The sequence below is a fragment of the Drosophila novamexicana genome, unplaced genomic scaffold, assembly GCF_003285875.2.
Source record: "Drosophila novamexicana strain 15010-1031.04,08,12 unplaced genomic scaffold, DnovRS2.1 tig00000817-arrow-arrow-pilon, whole genome shotgun sequence".
NCBI lineage: Eukaryota > Metazoa > Arthropoda > Insecta > Diptera > Drosophilidae > Drosophila > Drosophila novamexicana.
In genome coordinates this window covers 675,594-688,717 of record NW_020824827.1, presented here as the reverse complement: position 1 = coordinate 688,717, position 13,124 = coordinate 675,594, and the positions used below count along the sequence as shown (strand labels likewise).

The 13,124-nt window shown below is 41.8% G+C and overlaps 1 protein-coding gene across 1 annotated transcript; it reads left to right on the top strand.

Moving 5' to 3' along the window:
* Positions 1-873: 873 nt before the first annotated feature.
* On the top strand, positions 874-6,479 carry LOC115764190 (the record flags this gene model as incomplete). Its single annotated transcript, XM_030707076.1, has 3 exons — positions 874-912; positions 2,901-3,339; positions 6,124-6,479. Coding segments are annotated over exons 1-3 (834 nt in total), but the record flags the coding sequence as incomplete, so codon positions are not given.
* Between the last annotated feature and the right edge of the window lie 6,645 nt (positions 6,480-13,124).

The window sequence follows — 13,124 nt, the reverse complement described above, 5'->3', positions numbered from 1 at the left end:
GTTACACATATGAATACTATTATTAGATATGCCCCAGGTAAATAAATATGATTAAAATATACCCTATAGTTAAAAAAAAGGCAGCACTTGTATTAAAGTTCATAAAATGCAGCACAGACATTGAATTGTACCTCGCACGCTTCAAGCTATAAGACTGCTTGGCTTGGGAGTACAAGCGTTGGACTAACGAGCGAGAAGTCGCTGGTTCAACTCAACTATGTTTTAGTTTTATTAGTTATTATCTAATTTAAAAAATATCAATAATATATTTCAAACAAGGTACACAAGTTGAGCACCTTTTTAGCAGCATATTTATATTCATATTTTATGTTCATATTTTATATGAATGCATTTTCAACGTTATTTATTAGACCCGCGCGACGCCTGGTAATATAATTTAGAGTGTTATATGTACCAATACATATGGAGTACTGAAAATATTTTTGAGCAAAACATACTTTGCGCTAAGAAATTGGTTAGTTGGTTGGTTTTTAAGTTATTTGTTGCATTGGCGCAACACTTATATATACTCTATGTCAACTTTACATTGGAACAGGGTATAAGAAATACTGACACCAAATAGGACTGTCTGGTGCTTTAAGTTATTTTTGCTACAGCCTCACATTCAAATGCTTGTCTGTTTCCCTGGCGAAAATCAATTGAAGTTTTTCCATTAAGTGCTGCATCCCACTCCAATATGCAGCCGGGCAGAAGAGGTTAGTGAACCTACTTAGGGAGAGCAATATGTGCACTTTGAGTGCGCGCCATTCACCAATATTCACTCGTCAGCAATAAAAAATACTCATAATGCGATCAAACAAACCGAATATATAATGATATGCAGCGATCCATGCAAATCGCAGGCGTCTGGCCATGGCTGTGGCCCTGGCCCTGGCCCGTGTCCGGCTTAAGGTGCGCCTTAGTGAAAGTAAAATAAAGTGGAAATTGCGGCAGCCAAAATCGAAAAATTAGTGGCCCAGAAAGCGACAGAAAAACATTTTCCAAAGCGTTCGTTCGTTCGGGCAACTGGCAAGAGGGAAATCTCACACTTGCCCAACTGTGTTGCAATATCTCTGCGGTTAACAAGTAGCCGGCACGACAGTCATTAGTCTTTGGGATCTGAGCAGGTGACGCTGTGCGGCCTAAATTTGCGACTTTATTAGTTGAAAATGAGCCAAGGTGAGGCTCAGGTACGCAGACAGGTGGGCAGTGGTCGGTGGGCGGTGGGCTGCCTCAGTTGAGTGGCATGCGAGCAAATCCCTTTTTGACGCAGCAGCTGCCAAATAAAGCTACACAATGTCAGCTGACTGGGCGAAAGCACTGGACAAGAATCCAGAAAATGTATATTCAAACATATTTCCGCTTGTCTTTTTGGGGAAAAGTTTTTTGCTTGCCACGACAAGGCAAAGCCACAATTATGTGGCAGCTAGCTTTCCTTTCGGCTGCCTGTGTGTGCGACTCCATGTGGCACGTTCTATGAGCAGCACAGCGGATACATGGCCAAGCTACAAATGCTGGCTCATGCATAAAATACAGGCAACAACAATTTGTCTTTTATGGCAGCAAGAGCAGCAACAGCAGCCGCAAGTCAATGGCCGTTTGGCCCGGCTTTAATAGATGCATATCATGGTAGCTGAAAGCCCTAGATTGCATTGGCCATCAGGCAGATGGAAACACTCTCTAATAGTTTCTGGGTGTTGCCCGATTGTAAATGGGCCTTTTCGGAAAATTTGCATAATAAAATTGAGCTGCAAATTGCAGGTGCTTAGTGGCTGATAAATACTTTCTTTATGGTCAACGTTCAATGGCAATGGAAATGCGAGGCGAAAATTGCCAAATGCCAAATTGAAATTAAAGTGTCGACAACAGCAGCAACAGCAACAAGAGTGACGACCAAAACGGCAGCCAGTTTAAAAATGGTCAAAAGCCAAACACCTACCCAGGCAACAAATTCAACTAATATATTTGGCCATAAACAACGAAAGCGTCGGGCATAAAAAAAAAACCAAGTCCAGAGCTGTTGCTGCTGTTTTTGCTGCTGCTGCTGCCGGCGCAATGATCATTAGAGCAACATACTCACGGCAACAGCAGCAACTGAACAACAGCAACATTAACAGTTGCTGTCGGAAAACTGAGTAGACTGCAAAGAAAACAAGTAAGAGTGCTCTAGTCGGGCATGCCCAACTAGCAAGTACCCTGAGCCCAGCTCCAAGCTGCCTTTATAGATATACTTAGCTGAAAAGCCATGGTAAGGGCGTCCTAGATTAACTTCGATTACTATTGTCCGATGTGTATTGATGACCTTGAATATGGCATCCAATTGAGAAATGGGCGAACGTATAGTATATATTAATATATAGTATATAGATTTTTTTTGATGCGGAGATCGAGGCTTTATACAAAAGAATTGGGAGACAGACACACTAGCATGGTTAAATAGGGAGATCGGCTCAACGTCTTGATCAAGAATATATATACTCAGGATCAGAGATGCTCGCTTGTCTGGCTATTACAAACGTTTGCACGAAAACATAATACCCACTTTCGCCCATTAGCAGGGTATAAGAAAACACGAGCCGCAAACGAAGTCGACTCCCGCTCCAACTTCAACTGCATGCCCGCCGCACGAAGAAAATCAAATTGTAATCAAGTCGCGGCCGAGCCGCAAGAAAGGTCTATAAAAGAATAAAGCGCGCCAAGGCTGGCCATCAGTTTGATTTAAACTTGCGGCGGCAGTGCAAGAGACGCGCTCCAAGCAACCCACAGATATCAGCTGGCCAGGATTAGTACGAAAGACGCACCAGACGCGTGTGTTGGCAGAGTGTTGAGCAGGATTACGTGGACGCGAGTGTGTGTATTCTGTGCGTGTGTGTGAAATGAAAATGACATTCAAGCAAAAGCAACTGCTGCTCCTGCTGGGCCTGTGCCTGGCCTGGCCCAGCTGCGATGCGGCCACCGAGCAGCTGAGCAGTGTGCCCGCCAATCAGAACGCGGGCGCACGGACCCTGCTCCGCGTCTACGATGAGTGCAATCGGGCGGAGACGGGCTTTGTGCCATGCCTGAAGAAGAAGGCCATCGCGTTCATAGATCGTATAGCGCCCATCGATGCCATCAGCGTCGCCGATGGCATTAAGCTCGTCCGCCTCGAGGCGGCGCCACGCCCGGCTGCCTACAGCGAAAACGAACTGGAATCCTCGCTGGCGCGTTCCGGCAGTGAACGCGACGCCAAGCTGACGAACATGCTCATCGAACGACTGAGCTACTTCTTCAACGGACACTCGCTGCAGGTCAGCTTCCCCAAATTGACTTCCGATGAGATTGGACGCGGACTCGAGGAAGGTAAGCGTGCCACACACACATACACACACACCCAGCTACGCCTGAGCGTAATTGCCGTCACGTTACGCTGCAAAATGCACCGCTAAATGCATTTAGCCATTGCGCGTGACAGTGACATAATTTTGCGAGCGCCATAATTGGCGGTTATTAGAGGCAAGAGTCAGGCTCAGCTTGTTATACATAACGCCTCTTATTGCATATGGCTTTGGCTTAATTGAATAGCTGACAATGACATTGGCAGCCGCTTGGCCCACTTCCTGGCCTTCTCATGTTCGCTGAGATTGCGGTGGAAAATTCTTGTCTTTAGGAAAATGTGCAATTGTTTTCGTGCACACACGCACACACAACAAGACACGAAACTCGTTCGTCAAGCTTACAATGACCCATAAACCTAAACAAGAACAACAACAACAACGATGACGAAAAATTGTCATGCCAGAATTTCGTGTTAACCCGCACAAAACATATAAAAAAAAAAAAATAAAACAAAACAAGCCGAAACGTAAATGCTCTTAAAAAATGAAAACAAGAGAAATTGCAGTAAAAGCCGTTTAATATGGCTTTTGATTTGAGGCAAGACTTTTTATGAATTTTGCGAATATTTCAAATTGAAATACATGTTGAAAGTGTTGCAAAGTTATGAGCTTATGCCTTATACTTATGTACACATATCGCAAGTCAAAAGTAGAAGTTTAATATGTGCACATATCACAAGCTTCATGCCAAATATAGCAGATTGCAGAAGACTCCTTGGAATATTATTAAAGATACTTTTTTTTTAATGGATAAAGCATAAAACATTTTGAATAAAGTGAAACCAAGAATACTTGGGGAAAGATAGGCTATTAATTAGAAATCCTAAAGAAAGTATTTGTCAAACTATTTATTTATTTATTTAATTCTAAAGAAAGTGTATTCCAATATATTTAATCGTATATGATTGGGTGTAGTTTTTATCAAGTTTGCGCTGAAAAATGGTGTTCCTTTATATGAAAATATATAAATGTTTCCATATGAGTTTAATATCAGATATGTTGGTTTTTGGCGATCTTTCCATTTTATAAATATTTATTTAGCTGGTTCGTGGCACAAAAATCATGTTTTGTTTTATTTCATATCAATTCATGATTATAATATATTAGCATGACAGGAATATAAGTATATAAACCTCTATTTCATTTGAAATATATTTCATTTTGGAAGATATTCCGAATTTTCATGGAATAAAGAGCTTTTCAAATACTGCTTCAATCTAAAGCCATACGAGAAATCAGCAATTTAGTTAAAGAAAAGCCTCACATAAGCAAATCAAGGTAAATACTATGAGAAATACACTCAAGAAAATAAAAGATGTCTTCAAAGAGAAGCTGTAGAAAACTCGGAGAGCAAAGTTTTTTAATATTCTATTCCACATTTAAAATAACATAAGAGTCAAATCATGTTAAAACAAAAGAATTATGAATATAAAGTTTATTTGAACTGCTTCTACACAAAAAAAAGTTGAAAGCGCTTTAATTGTGAAAAGCCTGTCAGGAATATAAGCAGCAATGTATGCCATAGAAACACACTTGGGTACAAATGACTCAAAGGAAAAGCGCCGCAGTCAAAGTACACTTAAATATACTTATATGCCCTGCTTGCACGAGACGAGGCTTGTTGGGGGCTTTGAGATGTCATGACCATGTCGAATGTAAAACGCAATGAAAGTGTCTTGGCCAGGTTTCACTTGGGGCCATGTTAACGACTTCTTGGCTGGCAAGCGAATGCTTTGCATCAATTACAAATTTGACAGAAGCACTCAAAGCATTTGGCAGCGAGAGCAGCAAATATTTTACAGTAATTTTTTTTTTTTCTTTCTCATTTTGAGTATTTCCAGTAATGAAAAGTGAACTTACTTTCACGGCGCCTGAATGTTTTTCTTCTTTTACTTTCGAACACATTGATCAAGATATTCAATCGAGATATTCAATCGATACTTGTTTCCACTTGGCAAACACTTTCCCAATTGCCTCACCATTTTTGGTTAATTGCAATCGCATCAGTTCCAAGCTTGTTATTGACTATTTGCTGCCTGGATTTTTGGTTGAATTTGCACACCCCTTGAGCCAGACTGGCTGGCTGAGGCTGATATGATTTTCACCACATCGAGTGAAATCGCCAAAAGTGTCCCTGATGACACGTCGGCAGCAACTGCACCAAAACGAAAGCCACACAAGTTGGACAAAAAAAAAACAAAAAAATACACACAGAAAAACATAAAAAAAACGTCAAGAAATTTATTCTCACACAGCCTTTGTAACTTTGGCAATAGACTCGGGTGCACTTTCACCAAAAGAAAAGCTAGGAAAAACATCTCGCAGCGCTGCTCCCTTGACAATTTAATGCCAAGCATGAAAGCTTAACCAACGCATTGTTTACAGTACAAGGAATTTGTATGAAAGCGTGTGAGAAATAACAATAAATGAAAAATGACGACCAAGTAAATAATCGTATTTTATGCTTATATAATTAGGTATATCTGTACCTAAGCCTGGATTCGAGCTGGCATTCTGCTAGTACCTAATATCTTTTATCTATTTATTTTATATTTATTATTATTATAAAATGTATTATAGTTATTATTTTTATACAACTTAGATGGGAATAGGGATATTTAATGTAGACAACTCCACACCCATACCGAAGCCTGGCATTCGAGTTAAGTCAGTTAAGATCTTAATTTCATCAAGTTCCTCTCGAGCGGTATAACAAACGGTTTTCTTTATTGCCTTCACTTTGTTGCAGGCCGCGGCAAGATGAAGAAAATGGGCATGATGATGGCCATGATGATGGCCACCAAGCTGATGGGCATGCTGCCAATTGCCATGGGCGCACTCTATATACTGGCGGGCAAGGCGTTAATTATCTCCAAGATAGCGCTGCTCCTGGCTGGCATTATTGGCCTGAAGAAGCTGATGTCTGGCAAATCCTCCGGCGGCAGCTCTGGCTGGTCCTCGGGCGGTGGCGGCGGCGGCGGCGGTGGCGGCGGCGGTTGGTCCTCGGGCGGCGGTGGCGGTGGCGGCGGCGGCTGGGACAGACGCTCCCTCACCGAGGCGCAGGAGCTGGCATATCGTGCGCACAGCAGGCAGCAGGCAGCCCAGCAGCAGGCAGCTCAGCAGCAGAAGCAGCAGCCGCTGGGAGCGCCGTTGCAGCCAACACTGTCCAAGACATAGACGCCACACACACACACATGCACACAAAAGTTAATAGCTCCAAAGCTGCATTTATCTTGTAGATAAATTACCAGAGCAAAGAGACAAAGAGAGAGAGAGAGAGAGGGAGAGAGGCAGAGAGCGGAAGAGACGCGCGCTGAGGGGCAGGCTGGCAAAATGTAATTAGATTTTCCAAATGCTTGCTGCTGCACCTTTTTTTCCACCCGACTAAAGTTGATGCGTTTGCAACGGTTAATGGCTGGCCAAGGCACAGTTGCACCTACAGATACATCGCTGCAAATGTATCTGTAACGTTGTGCATCCATTTTAATCATTGCCATTTGCATAATACAAATCGATTTACGTAACATGAGAATGCGACGCACTCGGTTCCGTTCCGTTCCTATTCTATTCTATGTTTTCCCGTTTACTGCTATCCAGTTGAACTTCTGTCTGAACTTTGTATCTGCATCTGGCTGTCGCTTCATCTATCCATCCATCTATCTATCCATGTATCTCTAACTGCACACAGTTCCTGTTATTTTTCAATTATTCATTCATTCACTCGCTCACTCACTCGCTTATTCACTTATTCATACTGTTGTTTCTTCTGGTCTAAAGCAGCCAGCCACGCTCTGCGCCCGTTTCCAGCTCATTTTCACGCGCACATTTTTTGATTAACTTTAATCTTAATTCGCCTAACTGTAGTCTAGTGTAATAATTTATTAACATTATTTATTTCCTAGCTCTAAGCGTGTCTCGCATGTAAGCAGCAAAGTTTTTCAAGAAACACAAAAGTTACAAAAAAATAAATAAATAACTAAAAACAATTACAAATAAAAATAAAATAAGACAATAACATATATTTCTATAAATAAAACATTTTCTCTGACTCAATTTTATTTCTCGACTACAAGGTCAACTTAAAGTCCAGTCCTGTATACTGATTTATCTGAGTAAAACAAACGACATGTATACACTTCCTGGCATCCTGTGGCTCTGTGTCCTTGACTACCTTGGCACCAAATGCCAGCATGTCCCCATATGTCCCCAAACTCGGCCACGTACAGCTCGCACATCCGTCCGCATGTACAAGGACGTGCTGTGGCCCAGCCCCCACCGCTGTCCACCTGAGACATGTCCACGTTGTAGGTGAGATTCCCTAGATGTTTTCACTACACACATGTGCTGCTGCTTATTTCACGACAGTAGTTTATTGTTGCCCCTGCCCGGGGGATTGTTGAGATAATGGCGAAGATACATGCACGCCATTTGGATGGAAACTATTTTGGAATGTTAAATATAAATATTATGCGCTTCGTTCGAGCAGCTGATGCCAATTATGCGGTGATTCAGCAAAACACACGTCAAGTAGTTGCCAGAATAGAAAGGTGCCAGAAGCAACTTGGCAAGTTATTGAAAAATCCCCAAAATTTAAATCAAGTTCAAGGCGACCTCGACTTTTAGTCTGCGAGGCAACTTTACAAAACGGTTTCCGTATTTGAAAAGCCAGGTTCAAGTCATCTTTTAGCCAAAAACCCGAATTCGGTTGTCGTTACCAATTATTAGTTGGGCTGCTGTAACCTTTACATAATAATATCAGCGCTATAAATCAAGTTTGCTTAAGCGAACCGAAAACAAGGCAAATTTAATTTTTCAACTTTTTAAATATTCTGGTTTTACCTTATACAGGTTTGGTTCTCAAATCTCTGCTAAATAGCTGGCATGCGTGCATAGAAAGAAAGATTATTTCATTTTGAAATCAAATTAATAGGTTATTCAAATCAAAAGAGTTATTGCTGGCGAGTCGTGGGAGTGTTCGACTGGTAGATACCTAGTCATAAAGAAACCCTCATATCTAAACCTGTCGATTTTTTTTTTTGCACTCTATTTTTCGTGACAGCTCTACAAAGCTCTATAGATACATGGCGAATTTTTGTTTATAGTTTATAAGAACAGAAAATAAACAAAAATAACTAAGAGAGTCGGAAGTAGCCGACTGAGAGATACCCTGAAGGCAGCACAAAGCTGTTGTTTAAATATTTCAGCTATATTCTATTTTAGCTAATGTGCTTCTTCTTTACCCCCTTGCCCCACTATAGTTATGAGAAATACAGCCTTAAATACGAGAGACTTGTGCGGGGTATCCAGCCTTTATAATCTCTGAGTTATCCTTGAAGAGTCAACTTTCAAAATCAATATAAATCGATTTTATTAAAATGGGAGCAAGTATCGAAAAACAATAAAAAAATTGTAGTACGTCAATGTATGCAGGTCATTAAAAATTAATTTCCCAAAAATATATATAAAATATAATATAAATATTAGTTTTAGATCTAATGCGAATTCTTATAACTGGATATCTTAATAGCCAAAAACTTCCATAGATAATTACCAGCTTTTTAACTGACTCTAAATATTGAAATATTTAAGTAGTTGTTTCTATTTTGAGTTCCAGAGTTTGCTAGAATCAATACATTTAAAATGATGTTACCAACTTTTATATTCTCTCAGAGAGACTTTTCTGTTGGTCAAATCGATTCGCTTATAAATATTACAACTTCTCTTTCTAGCTTCTTAAATGAACGAATCTTTTTTATACCCTTGTCTAGAGTTACGGCAGGGTATACGCATTGATTTATGCTCTTTAATCTTTGCTATTTTGTTGCCAGAGGTTTGAAACACGTAAGCATATTATTTTTTTTTTTTTTGTTTTTATTTTACGGGCTTCTTACGTTACTCTACAGTTAGTCGGGCGTTTACTTCTTCTTCCACCAGCCGGAGGAGCCACCATAGCCGCCGCCGTAGCCGCCGCCGTAGCTGCCGCCGTAGCTGCCGCCATAGCCGCCGCCGTAGCCGCCGCCATAACCGCCACCGTGGCTGGTTGTGGTGATGACCTTGTAGACATCAACATGGCCGCCATGGCCGCCGCCGTAGCCGCCACCATAGCCGCCGCCGTAGCCGCCGCCGTAGCCGCCGCCATGGCCGCCGCCGTAGCCGCCGCTGTAGCCACCGCCATAACCGCCGCCATAGCCGCCACCACCGTGTCCACCGTCGATTATCTTGATGACTTGGACGCCACCGCCGCCGCCATAGCCGCCGCCGCCGTAGCCGCCACCACCGTAGCCGCCACCGCCGTAGCCGCCGCCGCCGTAGCCACCACTGTAGCCACCGCTGTAGCCGCCGCTATAGCCACCACCGTAGCCGCCGCCGCCGCCGCCGCCCTTGCCAAGCAGACCCAAGAATCCTGCCTGGGCAGATGCCAATGTGGCGACCACAACGAATAGACACACAAACAGCTGCACGAAAGAGATAGATTTAGTGTGTGTTTGTGTGTGTGTGTGTGTGGATGCATGACTGTGGAAGGAACTTAGTCCTTGATCCTTCCCAAAAGGCTAACTCACTTTCATAACGCACCGAACGCTGTCAGAGCAGGCGAAAAACTAATTCGAATTAAGCAAAACGCCTTCAATTTATGAGCAGACGCCGCCTCCCAGCTGTCTCTGCGAATCAAACCAACCGCAATCTGGCCAAGAACAACAAATATTAAAGCCAAAACAAATTAACTAGCTAGTTAGCTGAAGCACAGACTCACACATACATATACAATAAACATGCCCAAACAATTATACATACCTGAGAGTTGGCCTCTGGAAAGGTCTCTGTAGCTGGTTATGAATGTTGTCCGCTCGGAAAGTATATTTATTATTTGCATTAGTGTCCGCTTAGGAAGTGTGGATCCTAAACTAGTTCTGGCCGAATTTATTTGCATCTCATTTACACACACACACACACACGCTCACGCATACGCATCAAATTCGGTTGAACAACAATCGAACTAAATGCATGCAACTGATCTCAATCCCCGGCTGTCAATTCGATTGGCCAGCCATAAAAATTATAAAAAATCAAAACCAAACTACACTCGTTTCTATTGTTCGTTATTGTTTTCTATGCGCTGCGATTCATCTATTAAAATAAATTAATTTACGGCTCTGGTCAAATAGTCAAATTGTTGTTCAACAAGCGGTCGGCAAATTGTTCAAACTTCATGCCGGGCGGGCTGTACGGGAGGCGTGACATGTTTTAAACGCTTCAAAATACAATTCGGTGAGTGGCAATAAAAATTTAAATAAACACATTAAAGTCTTAAATGGATCCATCGGGCTTGCCCCATGATGATTGCACTGCCAGCCTTGACAATGAAATACTATCAGGAAGGTAAGCATATCTTGATTTTTTGATGATTCATCGTGACCAGCTCTTAACGAAGAGAAATATATTCATTTCAGCCGACTCGCTTATATCAAATAGAAATCCAAATTTTGATTGAGAGAGAAGAGTGGAATAAGCCAAAATGTTATTCAATCCGTTTAGAATAGGCATTTAAAAATTGATGGTAACATTTTTTAAGAGACTTGCTTTCGTCTCAGCTCAATTAAAAGCAGGTCGATAAAAAGACTTACAATAATTTATTATGCTACAGGCGCTTGAATAGCAAGTGGGCTAATAGTTTAGGAATCGAGCGCCCATCCAGACAATAATATAATTCTATAACTATTGCACACTTTTTATACCGTGAACCCATTAAAAGTGGGTATAAGGGTATATTGTATTTGTGCAAAATCCAAATGTATGTAACAGGCAGAAGGAAGCATCTCCGACCCCATAAAGTATATATATTCTTGATCAGCATCAATAGCCGAGTCGATCTAGCCATGTCCGTCTGTCTGTCTGTCCGTATGTGTGAACGCAAGGATCTCAAAGCTCATAAGAGCTAGAGACTTGAAATTGTAGATGTAGGTGCTCCTAGTGCCCGCGCAGATCGAGTTTGTTTCCGATAATCGATATTAACTTACTCCATTTCCAAGCAATCGATAAAAATCGATATCGATATTCTGTTTTTTGGTCAATTTTGGTAAATAATAAGAGTTAGAGTCTCCAAACTTGACATATAGCTTCTAAAATAGAATATATATATTCATTAGATGTTGGAAGAAGAGAGTTCAGGGTATCCCCTAGTCGGAAGCTCCCGACTAGAACCTCTTACTTGTTTTATTTTGGTACTCTCAAAAAGTATTGCTACTTTAATCTTATGTTGGACCTGGTATACTATTTTAGCTGGACAGCATTGTCATCGTCATCGTGATAAGAAATCTTATTTATTATAAGAAGTTCGGTTTGGTACGTAAAATTGTCATAAGTATTAAGTCAGGTTTGTTCCCACAAATCTAAGTCAAGTGAGACAATTGTTTTCTTAGCTGTAACTTTAGAAAACATGGATATAGTTTTGAAGTGGGCGTGGTGCATATATTTTTATGCCTCTAACTCAGAAAAGAGTTTGAAATTCAGAGTGTTTAGCGATAAAAGTGTCCGCTATAAAGGATTTACGAATAGATGGACTGTGGAATAGAGAGGAAAGCATTGCACAAAACTAATATACTTCTTTCCAGGTAAAAAATAATCCTACGTCAATTTCTCATGCCTAAGCGTAGTGTAGTGTTTCAGTAGTTTCTTCAGAAGGAGGAGAATCTTATTTTATTTTATGAAGTTTTTTACCCTTATAAATATTCAATATGCCAGCCTTTCTTAGATATGCTCCCTCAAATTACAGCCACTTAGATATAAAATATGAGAAAAAAGATTGCGCTAATCACAAGTTTGGCATGGTAAAGCACGTAACCAATTTAAGCCCAACCGAAAAGATGTGGCAGCTGGCACTATCTGGCACTTAAGGACGAAACCAGCTAGACTGAGGCGGGCACAGGTAGGAGCGCGGCTTGCTTCTGGCTCTAAGAAAACAAAACACATGCTGGGGCTGGGGCACGAAATCGATTACAATTGCCGCTTAAGAGTATGCAACAAGCAGCTGCAAAAATTGGCAGCGGCAGCTGTCATAGTGCTCAAAAGCAGGCAACACATTTGGCGGCATGCAACAAGGCGCCTGAAAGCACACGCTGTTGCATGCAACTTGCGTGCTTTTAGGCGCAGCAAAAAGGCGCAATAAATAGCAAAGCCGTGGCAGGCAGCTATTACAGCTGAAGTTGGGCCCCAGCAAGAGTCTGTCAGTGCGCCAATTAGCTGCGGCAATTGTGTGTGTTGCAAGTTCAGAGTCGGCAATTAGCATGCCCCAAAGTGCAGCAGCTGGCTGATTAGATTGGGCACACTTTCCCGGCGTCGACAGCGACGTCTTCGGCTTGGACACTTATATAGAATCATAGTGTCAAGTGCAGGCGGCAGTTGGCATCGAGTTGGCCTGCAAGACGCAGCCAGGCAGAAAAGTGAAAACAACACGTGCTGTGGCACAAACTATATACCTGGCTATACATTAATCTTATACACCTGTTAATTAAAATGTCAACGCTTCAATGGACAGCACAGCTTCAGATATATATGAATAAATAACTTGGCCAATTGCAACAATTCGATCAGCTTGCCATTCTTAGCAGCAAATAGATTCGACTTGACCACATAATAGACGTGTGGCAAGCAGCTACGCTTGAGAGCAGCTCGGTGGCATGGTAAAAGTCAGAGCAGATACATTTAGAGCCCAGCTTAAGTTTGGGACAGCGGCCACTTTTCGGCGAAAGGCCG